Source organism: Cetorhinus maximus, chromosome 25 (assembly GCF_964194155.1).
Source record: "Cetorhinus maximus chromosome 25, sCetMax3.hap1.1, whole genome shotgun sequence".
Taxonomy (NCBI): domain Eukaryota; kingdom Metazoa; phylum Chordata; class Chondrichthyes; order Lamniformes; family Cetorhinidae; genus Cetorhinus; species Cetorhinus maximus.
The window spans coordinates 40539684-40566117 of NC_135903.1; the positions used below are offsets into that span (position 1 = coordinate 40539684).

The window sequence follows — 26434 nt, forward strand, 5'->3', positions numbered from 1 at the left end:
AGGTATGTTCCCCAATTACTGTAGCGTAAGCTCCTGTGTCCACTTCCATTCTAATAAGTCTGCCATTTACCTTCACTGTTAGATGTACTGGTTCTGTCTTTCCAACCTTCAAGTTGAACAAAGACTAAATATCTGCATTTGTTGCTTCAGGCTCTTCTACACTGGAGATCTCACTGGGTTTTTTCTTTTGTTCACAAGCCTGCTTGAATCTTTCCTTGCACTGTCTCATTATGTGTCCATTTCGGTGACAATAATAACATTTAGTTTTTTTTAAACTGCCAATCATTAAAAGGCTGCTTGTCTCCACCTTATTGAAATTATTCTTTGTTTTCACAGCTAAGTCATTTATTCTCATTTTCTGGCTAGCGGAGCCTGTTTCCCGCTTCTCGGCAGAGTCTTGCATTTTTGCGCCCTTTTTGGCTGGGGTTTCCCACCCAATGTGGAGGACGGCACCATTTTACATGCCCTGTATAGCTTTTGAATCTCTTACTGCCCTCTCCATGGCCTGTGCTATCTCTAGCACCTTCTTGAAATCCAAATTCTCTTTGGACAACATTCTGAATCGTGTTCTCAGTCACACCGCACACTGAATGATCTCTGAGCATGTTGTTTAGAGATGTACCAAACTCACAATGTTCTGTAAACTGCTTCAAACTTGCCACATAGCAGCAACTATCTCACCTGGGGCTCTATTTCTCGAGTTAAACTTGAACCTTTGCATCGTTACTGACGTCTTTGGTTGGTAATGACCCTTCCTGAGGTCCACCAATTCATCAGAATTTTTCGAATGGGTGCCATCAAACTTTGAATCAAGCCATAGGTTTTATTCCCACATGTACTTAAGAGGATCGCTTGTCTCTCTTCTTCTCCTGTAATCTCATTCACTTGGAGAAAAAACGTGAGGCATTCAATGTAATGAAACCAATTGTTCGGGGCTGGATCGAAAGGATCAATGCTTCCGAATTGCGGCATTCTGAGAGGAAATTACTTCTTCGAATTGAACGGAATTTCTACTTACAATTACTGTGCGAGGTACAGTACCAATTTAGTGTCACTTGATTTCTTCCATTAAGCTTTTATCCTCATCGCCAGTTTGTCGTGAGTGGTGGCTGAGTTGGTACTATTGGTAGAGTTGATCAGCAGACACTTCTTAGGTGGAAAACTTCTAGTTTATTTATGAAGGTTCTCATCAGCAACTACACGTGTACTCTCACTTCAAACTCTATCTCTACACTGCTAACTACTAACTAATAAGGTGGCCGTGCTACTCTCCTATTGGGCACTAAAGACCATGTGATATTCCTTAACGATCATTCTTCTTAAAGGTATATTACACGTCAAATAAAACCATAATTACCACAGGAAGGAAATCTTCTACCCTTACGTGATCTGGCCCACATGTGACTCCAGATCCACAACAATGTGGTTGACTCTTAACTGCCCTCTGAGATGGTCCAGCAAGCCATTCAATTCAAGGGCAATTAGAGATGGGCAACAAAAGCTGGCCTTGCCAGTGACACCCACATCCCATGAAAGAATAAAGAAAAAAATGTATTTCTGTGCATCAATTTGTAATGGACAGTGGTGTCTCTGCAGCAAAACTCTGTGAGGCAGGGAGAATGGAGTGGGCTGCAAACAAAGTCCATTAGGTATTGCCAGGTGTGATTATAGAGCTTGAGGTGTCATCGCATCTGAAGATGTCGTGACTTCATGAACTGGTGTTCCTTATGCAATTCGTGCAGCCCCATGAGAGCGGCCAAATGATTCCCATCCTCCTAATTTTGTTAGCTGCAGCTAGTTATGCAGGATTAATTACCTAGACCTCAGGAAAAGGTCTCAAAAAATGTAAGAGGGCAAATAAAGTGCAAGATATATATTTAAATCCAATTCCTTCACAAGGCATGGCATGCAGTGATTCTGGTACCTGGGCCAGAGTTTTACCTTTGGCGTGCGGGGGCGTGCCCGACACACTGGAATGTAAAATGACGCGCGATGACATCGGGCGTGCGTCCCGACATCACTGCGCACCGTCGCGATATTTCGTTCGGCGGGCGCGCACCGAAGTCAGCTGTGCACCCGCCGATAATTGAAAGGCTGATTAAGGCCATTAACAAGGTAATTAAGTTGAAGTTTATGCTGCCTGTCCAACCTAACGGTTGGCGGGCAGGTGAAAAGGTCAAGCGGCCTTTACATTTTTTAGGAAACCTCATCCACAAGCAGGATGAGGTTTCCTAAACCTATTACAAATTAAACAAAAATGTTCTTTTGAAATTAAAAACATGTCCCATCTCATGTGACTGTGCCACATGAGATGGGACATGCTTCACTGAATTTTTAATGTATTTATTAATTTTTTCAAAAAGCTCTTCAATCTCCCTGAAGCAGCTCTGTGCCGCAGGGAGATTGAAGCGCTCTTTCACGTGCATGTGTGAACTATGCGCCAGGCCCACCCTCCCTCCCCCCCCCGCCTGCACAGGTAGCGCAGCGCTACCGCTCGCGATCCATCAGGGCGTGCCTTAATTGGCCCGTCCGTGTGAAATCGCAGTGCAGACCGATTGCGGTCAGCTTCCCGGCTGCCCCTGCCCGCTCCCGCTGAGCCCGCCCGCCACGGGAAAAATCCAGGCCCTGAGGTGGAAGGGAATTTTCCAACTCTCATCCATATTCAGTGAATCTCTCCACAGAACCATCCACAGGACCTTCTCTAACAGTTGGCCTGTTATGCAAATAGAATTCACGTTTTCACAGGGGTCCCAGCTGTGCATCCACTGAATTCTGACCTCTCAATGTCTCAGCTCCTCAGTTTGTAAAGTCTGCATCCTTTGATGTATTTTTCCTAATCTCCTTGATCCACTTAAATGTTTCCATTTTCTGAGTTATCTAATCATGGTGCTTGAATCCATTACCTTACCAGCTGTAAGGAAATGGTTAGTCAGACTACTTGACGTCTACTAATGTTATGCTACTCTTGGCTTATATTGCACTAATTCCAATCCGTAACCTTTCCTGTGAAGCAGGGAAGTAGATGACAATTCAAAGTACCAATATTGGGTCAGGTCTGATCCTGCAGCAATGGTCAGTTTCAGGATGAAGGAAGGAAAGTTTAATTCAAAATAAGCCATTGTGTAACTAAATCACTTGATAACTGTATGGGAAAACAATTACATCTACAGAGGAAAACATCTGGGCATGGTACATAAACAAAGACAGACGTGTAATTAAAGGTGTCGTTTGTTAGAATAACAAATAAAGGGAATAAGAGTTGAAGTATTGATAAGGAAACAAAATAGATGAGTTATACTTGTTAGCTTAATAGGAAAAGAGCTCAGCAAGTAAGGAAAACTAAAATTATTAATAAGCAACTGACCAATTCAATTCTCTGTACATGGGTATTTTAACTTTTATGTATTTATGTAATACAAATGTATAAAATTTTCTGCTGGTAGTAAGTATTTGGATTCATTAAGGTCTAAGGTATTGAGCTCAGAATGGTAACATCTTTGAAATGCCAACCATCAGCATTGGGTGTGGCTGTAAGTACAACCTTTCAAGTGCTATTGTGTGAACTGTATACAACTGTATATAAGTCTGAGACAAAAATCAGTTACATCTGGTTTTTATTGTTTAAGATCATTTTTATTTGAGGAATAAGTTAGGAATAGGAGCCTCTCATCTAACAGGAGGGCACTGAGCTGGATCTTGGGTTTCTTAATGACAGAACTATCCATTGGCTTCCAGATCTCTATTGTGCTGCTCTAAGGTTGATCAGCAGGAGGCAGTATGAGTGTAGTAAACTTTCTGTCATCTGATCAAGGTAAAGATGCTGGATCTCACCCAAATGAAGTGGATGCATTTTGGCCATGAAAACCAAAGTCCAACCTGTTTAAGGGCAGAGGAAACTGACGCTTCTGCTTAGCTTACTGTCTTACATCACAGTTGGTGGGTGGGGTGGGGGAATAGTTTAGCCTCTGGTTATTTTCTGAATCGATTGCTGTCTTTGGTTAGATTTTTATCTGACCTGGAAGAGCCACAGAGGCGGAACCAGAAGTGGGTAGCAAAGGCCCTTCTGCTCCAACCTCAGTTTGTGGAGTGATCAGCACCCCATCCACCGCCTTAAACATTCACACCCTCCACCATCGATGGACAGTAGCAGCAGTGTGTACCATCTACAAGATGCACCGCAGGAATTCACCAAGGCTCCTCAGACAGCACCTTCCAAACCCACGACCGCTGCCACCTAGAAGGACAAGGGCAGCAGATGCATGGGAACACCACCACCTGGAAGTTCCCCTCCAAGTCACTCACCATCCTGACTTGGAAATATATCGCCGTTTCTTCACTGTCACTGGGTCAAAATCCTGAATCTCCCTCCCTAATGGCACTGTGGGTATACCTACACTGCATGGACTGCAGTGGTTCAAGAAGATAACTCACCACCACCTTCTGAAGGGTAATTAGGGATGGTCAACAAATGCTGACCTAACCAGCCACTACATCCTATGAACTAATGGAAAAAGTCTTGTGCCAGCTGACCCATTAACTGTGGTAGATGGGGTTGTTGACCAGTCAGCAGCCGGAGATGGAAGTTGAGGTGACAGCCTATGTCATTCTACGTAGGAGGGGGTACTGATGGTATGGGTAAAGGGCCACCAGCACCTGGGCCCTGAATCAAACTGTGGCCAGTAGGATACCTGCAGTCTGAAACCACCCATCCTCAGCCTGAGACCAGCAACTGCAAACAGTCTGGCCTTCCAGGAATGTGGGCATGGTGAAAGCAAGATCCTGGGTGGCCCCATGATCCAGTGACAACTCCCTGCATGTCCTCCTCCAGTCTCCTGGGGCAAGGTGAGAGGTCATCTTCCCCAGGGACAGAAGGAGAAAACCTCTATACCTAAACAAAGAAGCCTGGACAGAGATCACAGAGGAGCTATGGGGCCATCCAGAGAACCTGGCCTCAGTGTCACAAGCAGGTCAATGACTTTATGCGCTCCGCCAGTGACAAATGGGTGACAAATGTTATGGCATGGCTGATGGTAAATGCTGAGCTACCCAAATCCCAAAGGGAAACTTGAAACAGTTGCCAAAATGGTTTTTGCAATTTGAATGAGGAGGGGTTCTGAAATCAGGAAAGGATGTCTTCACCTACTTGTGATGATTTTATAGTAGAGTAAATGTTTATTAAAAAAAAGCATAAAAACACACAATTACACTTAAACACAAGAGTGGCTTCACACAGTAAACGGTACGTTAAAACAGTTCCACAAGATCTTAACTACCCTCACAGCTAACCTTCCCCTTTTCTGTTCAGCCACATGGTGCCTTTTTCCTCTGAGACTGACAGCACCTGGTTCTCCAGGTCTGCCCTTGTTCACACTGTCTTCTGGGACATCTAAGCAGCTACCCCCTCACCTAGGCTTCAGCATTTCCTTAAATGCTTTCCTTCCCTTTGATCTCACTATTGTCTCAGTCAGTCTCTTCAGAAATGCTTTCTTCCCAGAAGTAATGAAACTGGTTTCTTTACCCTAGTTCTCAGACTTAACAAAAACAAAACGACCCTCTCTTTACCTTACTTACACCTTTTACAACCTGCATATATCCCCCTTCGAACTAAAACAACTCAATTTAAAACTATTCCTGTTATTGTTTTATGTGAAATTCTGACTGAAGTTCCTCTCAGCTCATTAACATACCAAAACCACTTCTTACTGTTGGTTTTAGACCCTTGTGGTCACTCTAGCTTTTAGTCCAATTATCATATTTACAAACCCCCAACAGGACATAAGAAATATGACTGTAATGACCGGAAGGAAAATATTACAATTTCTTTTTTCTTGACACCTCCCCACTTTTTTTTAGAAAATGAACCATCATAACGCAAAAAGACGATTTCACTTACTCAACCTCTTTCCTAGTAATTACTACTTATCTCTATACACTATACTGTTACATTATAAGATGGATGCATTAACATCCCTAATTACCCTTGAACTGAGTTGATGCTTGGCCATTTCAGAGGGCAGTTAAGAGTCAACCACATTGCTGTGGGACTGGTGTCATGTGTTGGCCAGACCAGGCAAGGCAGATTTCCTTCCCTAAAGGGCATTAGTGAACCAGATGGGTTTTTACGACAATCGATGATAGCTCTCATGGTCATCATTACTGAGACTAGCTTTATATTCCAGATTTATTAATTGAATTTAAATTCCAACACCAGCATGCAACACCAGGGGGCATCATGGTGAAGCAGTCTGGGAAGATTGTCCCGCAGTCAGCTCTTGTTGAAAATACAAGAGTGACATCACAAGGCAACGCGAGAGAGCGGCGGAAGCTTCAAAAAGTGATGTCAGCACAATGGTGAGAGCTGATTGGTGAGTGATGGGTAAGTGTTTTTCTCCAGTTTTCCTCCAGTTTAAAATAGATTAAGCTAAGCAAAGGTAAGGGTTCTAGTTTTTATTTAAAGTACATAAATAATTTAACCTTTTTTTTACTGTATTTAACTTAAAGTAAAGTTTTTTTTCAACTACAGGCATGGCAGGGCAGCTCAGTCCTAAGTAATGTACAGCCTGCAACATGTGGGAAGTCTTAGATGCTCCTTGCGCTCTGACCGACCGCTTGTGCAGGAAGTACCACCAGCTGCAGCTACTTGAGCACCGAGTTTTGGAGTTTGAGCGGCAGCTGGAGGCACTGAGGTGAATCCGCGAGGCTGAGAGTTTTGTGGATAGCACATTTTTAGACGTGGTCACCCCACAGCTTACGGAAGTGCAGACAGAGAGGGAATGGATAAAGGTATCAGGCAGGTAGTCAGGAAATTTCTGTGTTGGAAAGTGGTGAGAGTGACGGTTCCTCTGGGGAGTGCAGCCACGTTCATGGCACTGTGAGTGGCTCAGCTGCACAGAGGGAGTAGGAAAAAGAGGGGAAGAGCAATAGTGGTAGGAGACTCGATAGTCAGGGGAACAGACAGGCATTTCTGCGGCCGTAGACATGACTCCAGGATGGTATGTTGCCTGACTGGTGCCAGGGTCAAGGATGTCACTGAACAGCTGCAGGGCATTCTAAAGGGGGAGGGCAAACTGACAGAGATCGTGGTACATATTAGTACCAACAACATAGGTAGAAAGAGGGATGAGGTCCTGCAAGCAGAATTTAGGAAGCTAGGAAACAGATTAAAAAACAGGAACTCAAAGGTAGTAATCTCTGGATTACTTCCAGTGCCATGGGCTAGTGAGTATTGAAATAGGAGGTTAATCCAGATGAATGCGTGGCTAGAGAGATGGTGCAGGAGGGAGGGCTTTAGATTTCTGGGACATTGGGACCGTTTCTGGGGTTGGTGGGACCTGTACAAGGTGGACAGGTTGCACCTGAACCGGAATGGGACCAACATCCTTGCGGGGAGGTTTGCTAGTGCTGTTGGGGAGGGTTTAAACTAACTTGGCACGGGGATGGGATCCTGAGAGGAGGTTCAGCAGGGGGAGATGCACAGCCAAAATTAGAAGAGAGAGCAAGTGAGTCTGGATGGCATAGAAATTATAGGCCAGCTGAGGCACAAGGGAGTTTTGCAAGGTTGGATTGTATTTATTTTATGCAAGGAGTCTGATGAATAAGGCAGATGAGTTGAGGGCACAAATTAACATGTGGAAGTATGATGTCATTGCTGTCACAGAGACATAGTTGAGAGAGGGACAGGACTGGCAGCTCAATATTCCAGGACATAGGGTCTTCAGACGAGACAGGGAAGGAGGTAAAAGAGGAGGGGGTATTGCAATATTGATCAAGGAATCAATTACAGCAGTAAGGAGGGATGACATCTTAGAAGGCTCCTCAAATGAAACCATATGGATTGAACTGAAAAACAAAAAAGGATCAATCACATTGCTGGGGGTGTATTATAGGCCCCCAAACAGTCAGAGAGAAATAGAAAAGCAGATATGTAGGCAAATTTCAGAGAAGTGTAAAAATAATAGGGTAGTAATAGTGGGGGATTTTAACTTCCCCAACATTAATTGAGTTAGTCATAATATGATAGGTTTAGAGGCGGCAGAATTCTTAAAACGCATCCATGAGAGTTTTTTAAGCCAGTACGTAGAAAATCCTGCAAGAGAGGGACTTAATTTTAGGGAATGAAGCCGGGCAAGTGGTAGAGGTATCGGTGGGGGAGCATTTTGCAGATAGTGATCATAACTCTGTTAGATTCAAGGTTATTATGGAAAAGGACAGTTATGGGTCAGAAATCAGAGTTCTAAATTGGGGGAAGGCCGATTTTAATAAGATAAAGTTTGATTTGGCCAGAGTGGACTGGGAGCAGCTACATTTAGGTAAATCTGCATCAGAGCAGTGGGACTCATTCAAGAAGGAAATGGGGAGAGTACAGGGCCAACATATTCCAGTAAAGATAAAGGGTGGGACCAACAAATCCAGGGAACCCTGGATGTCGAGGGATATACAGGATTGGATAAAGAGAAAAAGGGAGGCTTATGGCAGATACTGAGGGCTCAAAACAGCGGAAGCCCTAGAGGAGTATAGAATGTGTAGGGGGGAACTTAAAAAGGAAATTAGGAAAGCAAAAAGGGGGCATAAAAAACATTGGCAGGTAAAATAAAGGAAAATCTAAAGTTATTTTACAAGTACATTAAGAGTAAGAGGATAATTAGGGAAAGGACCATAGTGGTAATTTGTGTGTGGAGCTGGAAGACGTAGTGTCGGTGTTCATGAGTGAGGGATGACGTGGGTTTGGAAATCAGGCAGAAGGACTGTGATATAATTAAAGAAATTAGCATAGAAAGGGAGGAGGTTCTAAGTGGTCTGGCAGGTTAAAAATAGATAAATCTCCAGGCCCAGATGAAATGTATCCCAAGGTGTTGAGTGAGGCAAGGGAGGAGATAGCAGGAGTGCTGGCAATAATTTTCAATTCCTCTCTGGCCACAGGTGAGGTGCCAGAGGACTGGAAGGCAGCCAGTGTGGTACCGTTATTCAAGAAGGGAGGAAGCGATAAACCAGGGAACTACAGGCCAGTCAGTCTAACCTCAGTGGTGGGGAAACTATTGGAGGCAATTCTGAGGGACAGAATTAATCTACACTTGGACAGGCAGGGATTAATTAAGGACAGTCAGCATGGTTTTGTTAAGGGGAGGTCATGTCTGATCAATTTGCTTGGATTTTTCCAAGAGGTGACCAGGTATGTAGATGAGGGCAATGCATTTGACATAGTCGACTTGAACTTCAGCAAGGCTTTTGATAAGGTCCCACGTGGGAGATTGATAATGAAGGTAAGAGCCCATGGGATCCAAGGCAATTTGGTAAATTAGATCCAGAATTGGCTGAGTGGCAGGAAGCAGAGAGTGATGGTCGAGGGGTGTTTTTGTGACTAGATGCCTGTGCCCAGTGGGGTTCCACCGGTATTGTTGTTGGGTCCCTTGCTGTTTGTGTAAATATAAACAAATGTAGGAGGGTTGATCAGTAAGTTCGCGGATGACATGAAAATTGGTGGAGTGGTAAATAATGAGGAGGATAGCCTTAGATTACAGGAGGATATAGACGGGCTGGTCAGATGGGCTGATCAGTGGCAAATGGAATTTAATCTGGATAAGTGTGAGGTGATACATTTGGGCAGGACAAACAAGGCATGGGAATACACGATGAATGGTAGGACCTTGGGAAATACCGAGGATCAGAGGGACCTTGGTGTGCATGTCCACCAGTCCCTTAAGGTAGCGGGACAGGTCGATAAGGTGATTAAGAAGGCATATGGGATACTTGCCTTTATTAGCTGAGGCATAGAATATAAGAGCAGGGAGGTTATGCTGGGACTGTATAAAATGCTGGTGAGGCCACAGCTAGAGTATTGTGTGCAGTTATGGAATCCACATTATGGGAAGGATGCGATTACACTAGAGAGAGTGCAGAGGAGATTTACCAGGATGTTGCCCGGGCTGGAGAGTTTTAGTTATGAGGAGAGATTGGATAGACTGGGGTTATTTTCTCTGGAGCAGAGGGGATTGACGGGGGACATGATTGAGATGTATATAATTATGAGGGGCGTAGATAGGGTAGACAGGAAGGAACTTTTCCCCTTGGTGGAGGGATCAATAACCAGGGGGCATAGATTTAAGGTAAGGGGCAGGAGGTTTAGAGGGATGTGAGGAAGAATTTTTTCACCCAGAGGGTGGTGGGAATCTGGAACTCACTGCCTGAAAGGATGGTAGAGGCAGAAACCCTCATAATATTTAAGAAATATTTGGATGTGCACTTGCGATGCCATGGCATACAAGAGTATGGGCCTAGTGCTGGAAAATGGGATTAGAATAGTTAGGTACTTGTTTGACTGGTGCAGACTCGATGGGCCGAAGGGTGTTTTTCTGTGCTGTAGACCTCTATGACTCTATGACTCATGATGCCATCATCAAACACATCTTCTCACCAACCCCGTCTGCATTCTGTCGAGACCGTTCCCTCTGTCCACCCTGGTCCACTCCTCCATTGCACCAACACCTCATCCTCTTCCCATGGCACCATCCCATGCAATCACAGAAGGTGCAGCACCTGCCCTTTTACCTCTGCCTCCTCACCATCCAAGGGCCTAAACACTCCTTTCAAGTGAAGCAGCATTTCACTTTTACCTCCTTCAATTTAGTCTACTGCATTCGTTGCTCCCAATGCAGTCTCCTCTACATCGGGGACACCAAACGCAGACTGGGTGACCGCTTTGCGGAACACCTTTGGTCTGTCCGCAAGCATTACCCAGACCTCCCTGTCGCTTGCCATTTCAACACTCCACCCTGCTCTCATGCCCACAGGTCCTTCCTTGGCTTGCTGCATTGTTCCAGTGAAGCTCAACGCAAATTGGAGGAACAGCACCTCATCTTCCGACTAGGCACTTTACAGCCTTCCGGACTGAATATTGAGTTCAACAACTTCAGATCATGAACTCTCTCCTCCATCCCCACCCCCTTTTTTATTCGCTTTCTTCTACATTCATTTTTATTTTTTACCTATTTGTTTTATTTTTATTTTTATTCATTATCCATAGTTTTATCCCATTTTTAATCCCATTTTCTATCCTTTTTTCCCCCAGCACTGCCCCCTCCCCCTACCCCATCCCCTACAGGTCCATCTGTCACTTTATCCATGTTGCTCTTTCATACAATGCCAACCTTGTTCTGCTATAATCACATTTTACTTTCTTACTTTTACACCACTATTAGCACCTTTTTTTAGCACTATCCACTACCATTAACAACCCCTTTGACCTTTTGTTCATGACATCTTTGTCAATCTCTCCTTTGTCCCCACCTATTGCTGGCCTTCTGTCCAGCTCCACCTGCCCCACCCCCCTTTAAACAAGGTAAATTTCATCATATTCCCACTTCTCCAGCTCTGAAGAAGGGTCACACGGGCTCAAAACTTTAACTTTCTTTTTCTCTCTCCACAGATGCTCAGACCTGCTGAGTTTTTCCAGCATTTTCTGTTTCAGATTTCCAGCATCCGCAGTATTTTGCTTTTATCTCTAGAAATGCAAGTTTGTTTCTATTTAAAATTTTTGCAAAACACACTTGGGCACAAAAGTAAGCTAAGTGTCTAACAGGCAATATCAATACAGCTTCAACTTCAAATCCAGTCACACTAACAAGGAACTCAATTGAACAACTCTACTCCTTGGAAAAATAACCTGGAAACTAGATGGATCATGGATTGGAAAGAATGCCTCGGTATCTCGGAAATTTTGTTCATTATTGTTTGGGTTATCTATACTGCTTCTTTACAATTAGAGTCTCGTATCATTGCTAAGAATTGATTTCACCTCACTCTCATGAACCTCTCGACCCTGTGTTGGCTTCTGTCAAGAACCTTCGCAATGCGCTTTGGGTACTGTAGTCGTTTAGTGGCCAGAGCCTGCATGGGCGGGTGAGAGTGCAGCCAAGAGTGGACTACGTTACCCAGAATACGCCCTGTCAAAGCAAATGGCCACACGTACTTGGGTTCTTGCTCCAGGACAATTGGATCTCAAGCACTGGAGCTCTGTCCTGGAGTGAAGAGGAGCACACAGTAGGTGTTCCAGATTTGGGGGAGTCAATGTCCTTGCACACAAGGCACAAGGTGGCCACTTGAGATGGAGAGGGACGGTGCCACCAGTAAAGGCAAAAGCTGCGAGATGAACTTGGGCCCCCTTAGGTCATTGGGTCCGTATGTTTTGCACCTTGTGCACCCCTTCTCCCAAGCCCTGCTCCTCCCTCTACAGTACCAGGTTGCATAAAGTGCAGCAAACCATCACAATCTGGACGATCCTTACTGGGATATATTGAAGAGCACTACTCAGTCGATCCAAACACCTAACTCTCGAGATGGTCTGCTGGATGGTCGCTCTGCTTGCTGTGTGACTCATGTTGTAGCATCCTTCTGCCTTGGGTCTTGGGTTCCTTACTGGTGTCACTAGTTATCTTGTCAATGAGTAACCCCTGTCGCCAAGTATCCATCCTTGCAGGTGTGTCGGAGGGGGCATGGGGGGGTGATGAAAAGGTGTGGCACCTGGGAGTGCTGGAGAATGTTGGCATCGTAGTTGCTCCCAGGGTGACAGGTGCACATCTGCAGAATCCACTGGTGATGTCACAGACCAGTTTACACATTGAGGGAATGAAATCTTTTTGGGTTAATGGAGGCCACTGGCTGGCCTTTGGGAGCGCTGATGGTCACATGTGTGCACTCTTTGAGACTTTGCCGCTGGGGGAATCCAGCCATGGCAATGAAACCTCTGGCTCTCTCAGCTTGAATGTCCACATCAGTTGTAAACCCGATGTACTCATTGGCCCTTCTGAAGAACTCATCTGTCACTATCTTGATGCAGTGATGTGCGGCTGATTGGGAGATGCCGCACATTTCTCCAGTGGAACCCTGGAATGAACCTGAGGCAGAGAAATTCAGGGATCTTGAGAGCAACTGGCATTGGATGCCCACCAAAATAATCGGATCTCACCTCCTCTGCCATCATGGCGCACAGATTGACCATGGCCTCTCAGGAGTGGCGCTGTCTTCAATGACGCTGCCTCACTGGCATCAGGAGGCAGCTCATTTGTTGTCTGTATACAATGGGCATTGGGTACCCTTGTCTCTGTGCCAATTTCTGCACCTGGTTCTTTCTGCCTTCTGCCATCATGAGCCTGCCCCTGCAGGTGGCCAGGAGGTTGCTGATGTCTGGTTCTGTTTGCCTGCTCCTCCCTCCCTCTCAAGTTCTCCTGCTCACTGGAGGAAACTCCTCCCGGATGCAGTCTGGGGACTGCTGCTGGAATGAGGGCACCCTTCCAGTAGGTGCTGAAATGCCACCCAGTGCCAGATGCTGGGTGGATTAACTGCTCAAAGGGGTGGAGAGCCCAAGTAAATGGTTGTCATTCTCCTTCACTGCAATGAAAGGAACAGGCTTCACTGCACAGCTGCCAAGAACAGAAACAACAATAGCAGCTGCCCTTTAAAAGCTGCCAAGGCTCAGAGCCTGTGCGCTACTCGCAACATTTTCAGAGGTTTGTAAAATCGTTTTCAGTCAAGCCTTGAAGCCTTGAAAAGTCCCTCCAAAAATGGGAGTCAACTTATGAGTATAAAAGTGATCGGCCGGTGCAGGTGTGGGTGGTCGCTGTTGTATGTTGGTTACTCTAGCTTTGGAATGATTACTGAGGCATTGGTATGTTCAAACAACAACTGGTTTATTTTATACAACTGAACTATGTATGGTTATCTATGACTAGGTGTTACACTGCTGGAGCCATGAACATTCTTCCCCTCCTCTCTTCATCATATCTTCTCTTACAGCATCATTATGGGAGGTACTATTTACACAGTCCCACATATTAACATTTACAAACCCTAAGACTACATCTCCCCCAAGCCTTCGTCCATTTTTTTTACATTCATATTTACATACTACCCCATCACCCCAAGTCTGTAACATCACAGATTCAATCTGTCAGGAGGCTTCACAACTCTCCTTGATCATGTTCCTGTCACACTTGGAAGATCAGTAGTCTCGCTCTGAACTCCTTTTTCCTGACTTGGATGGTCTTCATTGAGAGTTAATTTCTGACTCAACATCTGGTTCTTCCAAATGTAGGACTGGTTGTCATCTTTGATAAATAGAAATAAGTTTCCTCCTGTTTCTATTCTGAAAGCAGGTACTAAATAAGATCTCTGTTGATTGTCATCTCTCTGGACTTCTCTCTCCTTCTTTCCCTTGGTCTGACTTCTGGATCTGGACTTGATCCATTTCTTCCTCTCTTTACTGTTGTACTTTTCTCCATCACATTTCCCTCTCTTATGATTTGATTTTATTGGGTTTATCCCTCTCTTTGTGTTTCACATGCTCCTTATCCTTGCTTCTTGAGTTTGTCCTCTTTCCTTTGTTTCTTTTTTTCCGCTTTTCCTTACTTCTGGAGCGATAACTCCCTGCAGTCTCTTGTTCTTGAGCTCTTGGATTGTCCTGGACTCCATGCTCTGGAAGTATTCTTTTGGGTAGGATGTGAAGCTGCGAGGAGCCCACCTAAATCAATGTCTTGACTTCCCTCAAAATCCAGCAGAGCTGGTTTACCAATAAGTCCACTTTCTTCCCACGTAGAAAAGGCAGGGGTAAAAAAGTTGGGGAGGCGGGTGGTGAGGATGGAGGAGAGAGTTCATGGTCTGAAGTTGTTGAACTCAATGTTAAGTCCGGAAGGCTGTAAAGTGCCTAGTTGGAAGATGAGGTGCTGTTGCTCCAGTTTGCGTTGGGCTTCACTGGAACATTGCAGCATTATATCTTATATTCTGATTGGGCACTTTACAGCCTTCCGGACTTAACATTGAGTTCAACAACTTCAGACCATGAACTCTCTCCTCTGTCCTCACGACCTTTTTTACCCCCTTTTTCAATATTCATTTTTATTTTTCAATTTTTATTTTTTATCCACCTATTTTTATTTATTTTCATTTTTATTCATTCCTTCATTGTTTCATCCCCACCTCCTATCCTATTTTTGAACTTTTTTCTCCACCACTGTCCCCTCCCCTCCCCCCACCCCCACAAGGGCCATTTGTCACTTGTTCATGTTGTTCTTTCCAGAGTGCTTACCCTCATCCTGCTATTATCACATTCTGCTTCCTGATCTTAATGCCACCATCAGCACCTCCTTTAGCCAGCACTACTACCGTTAACACCCCCTTTGTCCTTTTGTTCATGACATCTTTGTCAATCTCTCCTTTCCCCCCCCCACCCTGCCTTTCACTGGCCTTCTATCCAGCTTCACCTGCTCTACCCTCCCTTAAACAGGATAAATTTCATCACATTTTCACTTCTCTTTAGCTCTGAAGAAAAGTCATACAGACTCGAAACGTTAACTCTGTCTTTCTCTCCACAGATGCTGTTAGACCTGCTGAGTTTTTCCAGCATTTTCTGTTTTTGTTTCAGATTTCCAGCATCTGCAGTATTTTGCTTTTATCTTGGATTCTTGCTGATTGACATCTTCCACTTTCCTGATTTTCTATTTAAAAGGGAGGATTCCTGATTCTGTAGAACACACAATGTTTTGAATATCTGCTTTCCCTGGCACTGGACTGTTGCCTGTAACTTTCTTTTGACTTTTAGTTCGATCCCTCCTGGACGTGTAGCGGGGCTTCCATTGGCAACAGGCAATGTGTTGGTAACCACGGTTCATTGTCTGATAAAACTGATACACTCGCTCCAGCATCTTGTTTAAAGTTGGTGATATGTCCGTTGACATATATCTGCATTCCAGAATGGGGCCATTGATCTCACCCAGGAAATGTTTTAGCTGCTCTTCTGGTGGAAATTCTTCAACATCATTAATAGCCTTATGTGTGAAAACCTTTTCTTAGAAACCTGTGAAGTTAGAGGTTTCACTTCAGTACATCTTCCCGAAATGGCCGATTCTCCTGCGGGGGAAGTATTCTGCAGGACACTGTTGGTGCCTGTGGATCTTTTTTAGTGCCACAGCACTGGCAGGGTTTTGTGGCATGTTGTACTTTCCCTCCAAATTGTACCTTCTCTTTTTCGATGCTTCTTTTACATTCCTGGGCTTGAGGAACTGTATGGTCACTGGAGGTTTCCTGAGCCAAGGTTTTTCTTCACCTCTCAGTACCTGTTGACTGCCTTCTGTTTTTCTCACCAGCTGTATTGCTTTTTCTAAGGTGAGGCCTTCTTTAGATTGCTATAAGTCCGATAGGCCTTCATTAGTATCACCCCAACTACAATGTGGTTTCGTATTACTCCTGTTTTTAGGTCTTCAAATTCACATCCTCAGCCAGCCTGTGAAGGTCATTAATAAAAGCATCTCCTGGTTTCTGGCCCCTCTTGTTGAACTTGGTTCTTCCCAGAATCTTATTGCTCCTCAGATTGAAACAGTTATTGAAGGCTTTTAAGACTCCTTCAAATTTATCAACAGTCTCATTGGTGCCCTGTCTTGCAACTACATCATCTGCTTCTGTTCTTATGGAGTAAATTAATGTGTTGACCCGTTCAGCTTCAGAATTACTGTCCAATCATGAAGCTATTCAAAAGCGCAAGAATCTTTTTCTCCAAAATGCCCAGTTTGGAGTTTGATTTGGTCCTTCCATGTGCCCAAACCACCCAGGTAGCATAAATTTAGGATCCATGGCTTTTCCAAGCTTTTAGGTGGTTTATTCAAAGTTTAACATTTTCCCTCCAGTATGTGAAGCTTTCCTGTGCTGTTCAGCTGCTCACTGAGACCTGTTACGGTCACCGTCTCTCCCTGGGGGGATCTCTCAGCTGGACTTGGTATTTATTCCTTGAACACTGCAAAGCTGTCAAAACCTGTTTTGTTTTAAGTTATTTCAATAATCTCATCGTTCCCTTCCCCTGAGGCATTGAGTATTTTCAGCCGCTATTTTGTTTTGTGCTGCCTCACAGTCGCTGTGTGCGATGGCGCCATCCTTAGACCTGGACTACAGGGTTTTCCGTAACCCATCCTTGCTAGGGATCTGGTTTTCCCAGTGCTGCCTGTCCGGTGTGCCGTTAAAACCTAATTTTACTCTTTGTAAGGATCTTTCACCATTTCCCTGACCATTGTTTGGTTCTCTGACTCAAAGTCTACGATCGGTGGGCTGGGATTTTCTTCACAGGCCACCATGTGCTGTGATGCAGCCCTGAGTGAGTTTGAAAGTTGATTTTCTGACTCTTCCTGCCTCCACCTCATCTATGGAGCAGCTTTGGAGTTCTTCAACTGTCTCTTACAGAGCTCTGTAGTTTTGGCCCCACTTTTACAAGTCTGACATTTAATCTTCTTTAAAGTTGAATTTTCAGTGCTTCAGGGTCTATCACCACTGCCACCATGTTGTATGTTGGTTAATCTAGCTGAGGAATGATTACTGAGGTGTTGGTATGTTCAAACCACAACTAGTTTATTTTATATAACTGAACTATGTACAGCTATCCATGACTAGGTGTTACACTGCTGAAGCCATGAACCTTCTCCTCCTCCTCTCCTAGTCATGTGTTTTCTTACATCATCGTCATGGGAGGTGCTATTTGTACAGGTCCACACATTCATCCTTACAAACTCTAATATTACAATCGCTATCTTTATTGTTGGCCATGCTGGGTCTGCCCGGTGTGGGCATGTCTTAAATTCCCGCTCTTCACAACATTGACTTCATTGCCTGCTTGATCCCTTTTAAGTTATAAGGTACCAGTAAGTAAAACGTCTATTTGTGGGGTGAAAAATTGGGCGTGACTACTAATGCGAGTAGAGCATGCCGTGGCTGAAAAGAGGAGTCAACTTATATGCCAAGTTTATACAAAAACATGATTTTTGTGGCCAAAAAGATGGGATTGTCTTATATGCCGTGTCAACTTATACACCGCAATATATGGTACCTCTCAATTGCTCGTTTTGATATTGCTAGTCGAGTCCCCACTTGACTTGCCATCTGCCCTGGTGACATTGCGTCTCGGCATGATGACGTCATGGACCCGACCCCGCAGCATCTCCCACGATTCGATGCCCTCCTCCTCGCTTGCATCACCGTCCGATTTTTCAAGGTCCAATCCCGGCCTTTGTGTCAGATGTTCAATTTCAGAAGTCATGCCCAAAAATATAGCTCCCATTAAATCAGCAAATAAGCATTCATTTTTAATCAGCAAGGAAAGGCTCTCACAAAATTCTTGTATGGAACAAATGTTTCATCCAGGGCACCGCACTTATTCTCAGTTTTGCAGCCGAAAAGACAGCGGTAAAGGAAATAATTAATTCATTGTTGCTTAGAACAACTCAGAATGGGGAAGGCTGATAAATGTCTGAAATGTTTATTGTTTACATTGTTTGAATAATCAAATGAAAGTAAATATCAATATACTCCCATTTGAATTTTCTATTTAAAAAGCTCCCTTTCATTTTGCAGGAGGTTGTGTGTTACCAGCATCATAGTTAACAATTTCAGCTCATGGCTTTGGGGTTAGTCCAATCCAGGCTGCTGTCTGAGTGCTTGCCTCCTGTCTGTCTGATTCCAATGGGAAGTAAGTGAAGCAAGCAGCAGGGAATTGATTGCACAGATGTACCTTCAGATTGACATTAATTCAATACGAGTTTCTGTTTTGAGTGACACTGCCAGTGCAATGTAGCAGAGCAATGTCCCAACTGCATAATAAAGAGCCAAGATCAAAATGGGAGAAGTCAGTTTATAAACACACGCGCAGACATGCATGGATGGTTTATTGATTAAAGCCATGTTAAAATGTTATCTTTACATCAGTGTCATATTGAGATACCGCAATTATCCAAATCACAATACCCATGAGCAACAAATTGTCAAATTCATTGTCTGGTTTCATTGTTCTACATCATTCTTATAATGCTATGCAGCTGTATTCCATACAGGAGCTACAGAGTGCCCATTGGATACTGTATTAAGAGAAATAACACTTTGGAGGACTGATCTATAGATACAGAATGAATGCAAGGTGCTTGGCTTGTGCATGTGATTCACTACACCATGATTTCCTGATCTGGGGTAAGATGTCAGTAGGACACAATGAACCAAGGCTTGACACTTCCCTCCAGACAAAAGGGCAAACTGAAGGCTGCATAACTCCCAATAGCTGTCACAGAGAGCCATCGGCAGAAGCCGAGGGGGTAGATCACCTGCCTACTCTCTGGGTCAGAGATCAGAGGTCAGAGGTATGGTGTGATTTATGGGATGCAAGGACAGAAAGAGAGAGGCAAAAACAAAGTAATTTTTTTTGAACAGAATAATAAAAGAAATTTGGTCATATTTCCAGTTGAATTGTAAGCTGCTGTGATCCAGGCATAGAGACACATCTTCAACGGGCACACAGGCAGCTTCAAATGTTTGCCGACTTTTTGTCACTGCATTTACTTCACACTCTTTCAAGGATTTACACGGAGTATTCTCAGTGGTATGAAATTAATACCTGGGCTGAACAGTGGATAGAGTGTCTCTGTGAATGTATCTTTGTACGTATACATGAGGTTCATCTTGTCAGCGTTATAAAAGGACACTTGTCCAGCTTCATAGTCGAGGTAAACTCCAATTTTTCTGGGCTTAAACCCTGAAAAGATTACCACATGGGGCACCGAGTTGGCCACGTAATGCTTGCCTTTTTTCTCCAAGGTCCATAAACCGTCCTGAGGTGCTAGGGAGATTGGTATCTTGCGTTGCACAGACTGTTTGGTCACCCCTAAGATCCAGTCAGCCTTGCACCCCACAAAGATTTCCCAGTAGTGTACTCCTGACGAGAATCCTTGCTTGGCCAGAACGAAGGGATAGACACTGAATCTTGAAGTTGTAGGAGGCGGTTTCTTCAGATTGTGGCTGTATGTGACACTGGTCATGTTGTCGAAGATTAGGAGGTTCCAGTGTGCAGTGTCAGAATCTAGACTCAATGGCACTATAGAAGAATAAAACACAGAACAGGTTCAATCAAAAGAGAGAAATGAGGGAAACATGTCCATTTATTGAATTAACATTTTGGAATTTGTCCAATTCAAGAAATCTGAATCTTTAATCTAGATTATTATAAAGCAATGAAACACCCACACAGCACAAGAGACACTCTGGGCGGAATTGTCTAAGTGTGATAATGGGCGTGAAAAAAGTCATTTTACCTGCTGGCTGCAATGGTGGGTTTTTGCGCTGTATCATGCCATTCCTGGCATATCCCGCCTCATTAATAATGCATTACCGGGAAACACTCTGGATCGCTGGTGGGATGGCCTCTTATTCGCCCCCTACTGTCACCTCAAACCTTCAGCAATCTGGGCGCCATAGAGCTAGCTCTCTCTCTAAGGGATAGGAAGCTGCTGCAAAGTCATGGTTGCTAAAGGGAGGAAACATGCCACCCCCAAATTTAGCGACACCTCCCTCAGGCCCACCATGAAGTCCTCTACTCCCACTCTGGGCAAAGACTAGCAAGGAAGGTCACCATTCCAGCATGGCAGCGGTGGACAGCACCAAGAGAGGACAGCCATCCAGTGCCAAAAGAGGATGAATGATCTCCTTCGTTCCACCAGGGTAAGTCACTCTTCTCATCACTCTCAACTCACGCACTCACAAACCTATCACACATCCACAGGGATCTCACTCGCTGCCAGTTCAAGGGACATCACCATTCATTCTCCCTCACACACACCTTCGCCTGCCCTGCGGATCATGAGAACATAAGAAATAATAGGCCACTTGGCCCCTCAAACCTGTCCCGCCATTCAATAAGATCATGGCTGATATTCCCCAGGCCTCAACTCCTCTTTCGTGCCAGCTCCTCATAGCCCCCAACCTCCCGATATTTCAAAAATCTATCTACTTCCTCTTTAAATTCTTTCATTGATCTAGCTTCCACAACTCTCTGGGTTAGAGAATTCTGGACATTCATTACCCTCTGAGAGAAGAAATTCCTTTGCATCTCGGTCTTAAATGAGTGCCCCCTTATTCTGTAACTCTGTTCCCTAGTTTGAAATTCCCCCACTAGTGGAAACATCTTCTCAACATCCTGTCCTTGGATTGTGTCCTCATCCTGTCCATGGCACCACTCACCACCCACACATACCAGCATTCCTTTCCTGTACATTTGGACTGGCCTGCACCCTGCTTACACCTTCTCCATCTGTCTTCATGCACGACAAGCTGGCACACAACAAAAGGGAGAGGTCGCAGACTGGTGGAGAATTGCCTGGCATCAAGGTCCTCACAGACTTTGAAAATAGAGCCATCCAGCTGGCCGGTGATGATCTGAACTGTTACTGTGCTGACGGTGAGGTCGGCGGTGCTCAACCAATTGACGATCCAGCAGTGCCACCTCCATCAAACAACCAAGCTGTGATTGGGTGTGTTCTGCAGTCCCCTGCCATGCACTAATTATCTCTCTTTGCTTTTGCAGGCACATCTGGGAAACAGCCTAAGGGTTCCACAAGCCAGGTCTTCGACTCAAGCCCCAAAGACACCTCAGAAGAATAATCTGATGACACCCTAATTGAAAGCCAGTCACAGCGCTCACCCACACCCTCCACCAGCACAGAGACACACACCTTGAGGGGACCTAGTCCTAGAGTAGCCTCGGGGTCACAATCTGGTGAGCACATTGCACTGTCTGATCCATAGCAGGTGGTGGCAGGGACCTCCCAGGTTTCCGGCACTAGGGGGATGCTAGAGGCCAGAAATCTGCTAAGTCCAAGTCAGATGAGGAGCCTCTGGACTTGGTCATACCTCAGTTGTTGGAGCTGCAAAGGCAAGCTCGGGAACATCAGGAAGGGATGTCCGCTGCACTCCTCAGATTGCAAGGCACGATGGAGGAGTCCGTCACCTTCAGTCTGTAATAGCGCTGGCATGCCAACGCACCGAGGTCAACACTGGTAGGATGGAGACCTTGGTCCAGGACATTGGTCCTGCACTGCTGCGTGGGCTGAACTCCATCGCTGATGCCATAGTTGGCCTCCAAAAGTGTCAATGCAAGAGGGGAGTGGGGCAGCTCATCTCACTCCAGCTTCTCCTTCTCAAGGAGTCAGCCAGGGACCTTTGGGCACCCATAAGGAGGAGGATCAGCAGGTGCACACCCCGGGACCATCCACCCATCCGAACCCCATCTTCCTGTGACCCTAGCAGCTATAGCTCCACAAGCTGATGAAGGTGCCAGTGCCACACAGCAGGACCCCAAAAGCAGGCTGGTGCCTTCCAGGTCTCAGCCCTCCAGAGGACGCCCGGCAAAGTCTTCACAGACAGAGCGTAGCAGTCAGCAGGCTGCCTCCACCTCCACTGTGGATGTCCGGGGAGCACCAAGACGTAGCGGCAGGATTAGGAAGGTTAAGAAAATATAGTTGCATAGCCTGGGCATGGGTGTTAATCACTTGTACATAATGTTCGCCATTTTAAATAAACTCCCAAGAATGTCTCCTTGCCTATGGCTCCTTGTTATGACGAGCAGTGTTTGTGTCACTCAGATGTGAAACTTTGGCTCCTGCAAAAGATAAAGGCAGGCGTCTCAGTCCAGGGCCTCTTCCCTGTGCAGTGTGTAACGTTCAGAGCAAAGTGATTGTCCAGCTTCACATTCACTGGGCACATTAGTGATGTCTGAACCTCGATGGTGCTGGTCATTGCTGCCAGAATGTAGTGGGCAGGAGTCACAGAGTTCCGTCATTCTCTCTGTGTGCTCTCAGCAACTTTAAGGTGGGACTGGCCCCCATCTCTTCAGCATCTGGGTCCGGTGACGCTGTGCTCCTGAAGGGCTCAGGTACTGAAGGCTGACAAAGGATCAGGTATATTTAAAGTTTCATGGCTTCATGTCCATGATATGACTCTAATCACAGAGCGCAAGCGAGCTGCCCTCAGCCAGACAGGAGTCAGACATTCACAGAGGCTATGTGAAGATCTATGGAGTGTCCTCACTGCATGTTGTTGTCACCCACCTCTCTGGAATCTAGCAACTATTACGGCCTCCACTGCATCTCCTCAACATGAGCCTGAGCACTGAGGGTATGTGCGCTGCCATCAGCCACATAGGAGTCAAACTTTCACAGATGCAAGGTGAGGATGTCAGGACTGTCCTCACTGCATCTCGTCATAATCCTCCATGAAATTTTGTGGTTATGAATGCCTCCCAATCGGGCCTGCCTTGTCTGGCCAGTGCAATGGCCTCATCACTAGCATCCTCGCCTTCGAGGACCTCATCATCGTCATGCTCTTCTAATGTCCTCCTCATTGGAGGAGATGTGCAGCTCCTCTATCTCCTCCTCAGCCAGCTCCTCCCCCTGATGCTGTGCCAGGTTGTGGAGCATGACACCCTCTGGGGACTGTATCGCAGGGCTCCAACAGACCTGTAGAGGCACTGGAACCTCATTTTCAAAATGCCTATTGTTCACTCCACCAATGTCCAGGTTGCGGCATAAGCCTCGTTGTACCATCGCTCTGCCGCAGGCTGAGGACGCTGCATGGGCATCATCAGCCACGTCCTCTGTGTGTAGTCCTTGTCCCCAAGGAGCCAACCCTGCAGCCTCTGCGGACCCTGGAAGATGTCAGAGATCTGAGACCTACTAAGGATGAAGGAGTCATGGATGCTCCCTGGGAATTGTGGGCAGACCTGTAGAATACGTTTGTAGTGGCCGTAGACCAGCTGAACATTTAGTGAGTGGAAGCCCTTGTAGTTGACATAGTTGACTGCTTGTTGCCATGGAGATCTAAGCGTCATATTAGTGCAGTCGATGGCACCCTATACCTGTGGAAAACCTGAGATGTGTGAATCCCAGTGCTCTGGCTTTCTGGCTTTCCTGATCCCGATCAAAAAGCTCAAATTTCTGTGTCTTCGCTAAGATGATGTCTGTGACCACCCGGATACACTTGTGTGTGGAGGCTTGTGAGATCCCATAGAAGCCACCTGTGTAGCCATGGAAGGAGCCATCCTGGTCACTTTCATGGCCAATTGCAGTGGATGCCCTCCATGTTCCCGTGGTGCCAAATCCTGCAGCAGGTGGCAGATGAGACGACCAGTTCCCTGGACATGCGCAATCTTCGGAGACACTGGTTCTTAGTCATTCTGCAGGAATGAAAGCCGCCGCCTATAGACCCTGGGACTAGCGGGGTGCCTACAAGTGACAGCTCGCTGTGGATCTTCAGCTGAGTGCAGCAGACCCTGCTGCCCCTTGACCTTGAGGGAGGTGCTCCTCCCTTTGCTGAGCCAGGCGCCTCTGCCACTCCCTTCTACTTCATCTCTGGTCTCCATAAGCCATGAGGCATCCCGCTAAATCACCAGCTCCATGATCCTGATGTTCTCCTCCTGCAGGATCAGAGAGAGAGATGCGTGGGTTAGCATTGGTGTCCCAAGATCCTCTCTTGGTTAAGTCTGAAATTCCCTTAATGCATGGTGGAGAGTGCTGGCCACCACTTGGATGGACAGTGTGTATTGCACTCATTAACAGTCTGAAACCTCACCCACCTCCGCCCCACTTCACTTGACTGATTGGCAGCAGCTTTGCCCATTGGACTGCATGCTGTGCTCTCAGCTCAGGCACAGGCATTCTCCTAACCCGCACTGCAAGGCTGCACTGTTAGCTTGAACCATCAGGGATACTGGTCCACATGTTAATAAAGACATTGCAAGGGGCTGTGAGCGCCTCCACCAGTGACTGTGCCATGGGCACCTTTCACAAGGGGATTGTACAACTTGCCCAGTTGGGCAATTGCTCTGCTGCCCCCTAAAACGCACATTAATTTTCAGTCTGCACCTGAGGCGTGAAAAGTTCTGGAGCATTTGGTGGCACTTTGAGTGGGCAGAAAAGCTTCAGAGGCCCGACTCCAAGCCTGTCAATGGAGCTGCTGCTGAACGGTCTCAACTGCAGAAGAATGCTCACTTTTGATAAGCTTTTCCAAGCGCATGGCCGCTTCCTTCACTCCCCCAACTCCCCACCCCGCCACCCCCCGCCTCCCCGGCAAGTGCTTGAGTGCTTCCTTCAGCCTGTGATGCCTTCAGCCTGTGATGCCTTGCATCCCACCAGCACCCACCTCCCCACCCCCAGCCTGACCCGCACTGGAGCCCTTGCCCCTGGGCACCTGGAAAAAGCGACTCGCCTGTGGACCCTGCGAATGTGCGGTGCCTCTTTCTTGATGTCCTACGGGCGATGCTCGCGAGCGCTGTGCCAGGTTGCGTGCCCTCACGTCTGAGTTCCCCTTGAAGTTCAGGTCACCAGGTGCACACCTTTTAAAGGCAGTTGTGAAGCACGCCGTTCTGAAGTTCCGCTGACGCGGGTGGTAAATTTGACATCGGGAGGCGATTCCGGCCAGCGGAGCTCATAATGAGATGCTAAAGTGTTGAAATTAGGTTTCAGATGTGCAGCGACAGGAAACGTGGCCGGCCATTGAAGGGCGGAGCGGAGGATCGCAAACTGGTTTCACAATGGTGGAAACAGATTTTTGGCCTTCTCGCCATATCGTTCCACCCCCCGTCCCCCCGCTCACCATGATGCCCAATGCCAACAGGGCCGGAAAATTCCGGCCTTTGTCTTTGGTTTAACTAAAAGCCATCTTCACATTTAAGGTTATTTCAGATTCCACAAATTCACGCACTCATGTCACTATTTTATATAAGATATATGATCCTCCCTTTCCGAACTCTTTGACCTTGCATTCCCTCTGCTATTTCCTTTGCCAAAAATGATTTAAATTGTCCAGTAGGATGTGTGTTAGAAGTACTTAGGGGGACAGCTGTTCCTGGCTACCTTCCCGGTATAATTTACAATCTGTCTCACCGTTAGCCAATTCTCCTACTTTTGTGTCAACAGCAAATTTTGAGGCTGTATTGCATGTACCCAATTCCAAGCGATGATAACAACAGAATACATCATTGACCCCTGGGATACATCACTTTAAACTTTTATAGTGATCATAACACCATTGAATTCCATTTTAAGTTTGAGAGTGACATACTCTAATCGCAAACAAGGATCTTTAAACTTGAACAGAACCAATTCCATAGGCATGAACGGAGAACTGGCTAAGGTTAATTGGGTAAATAGACTAAAAGGTGTGGAGGTAAATGAACAGTTTACACTTACAGGGCAACAGTTAAAACAATTCAAAATCTTCAACAAAAATACATTCCACTGAAAAGCAAAACCTCAATGAGGAAGACCCATCTGTGGCTCACTCAGGAAGTTAAGGGTAGTGTTAAATTAAAGAAAAGGTTTACAATGTTGTAAAAAACAGTAGCAAGTCGGAGGATTGGGAGTGTTTTGGACACCAGCAAAGGGCCACCAAAAAGTTGAAAGGGGAAAAAATAGAATATGAGAATAAACTAGCCAGAAATACAAAAACAGATTGTAAGAGCTTTTACGAGTACATAAAGAGGAAGAGAGCAGCTAACATAAATGTTCACCTCTTAGAAACAGAGACAGGAGAAATTATCATGGAGAATGCTGAAATGGCAGAGGCATTGAACAAATATTTTGTGTCTGTC

At 45.7% G+C, this 26434-nt stretch overlaps 1 protein-coding gene across 1 annotated transcript in view; it reads right to left on the bottom strand.

The window, feature by feature from the left end:
* Window positions 1-12606: 12606 nt before the first annotated feature.
* The window catches only part of LOC144667700 (E3 ubiquitin-protein ligase TRIM39-like), a 48890-nt gene continuing 35062 nt past the window's right edge, over window positions 12607-26434 (bottom strand). Inside the window, exons 6-9 of the mRNA XM_078529152.1 lie at window positions 23702-23860; window positions 19459-19888; window positions 17908-18035; window positions 12607-12890 (exon numbers count right to left, since the gene is read on the bottom strand). Of these exons, the coding sequence (XP_078385278.1) occupies window positions 12607-12890; window positions 17908-18035; window positions 19459-19888; window positions 23702-23860 (1001 nt within the window). The remainder of the gene's footprint in view (window positions 12891-17907; window positions 18036-19458; window positions 19889-23701; window positions 23861-26434) is intronic.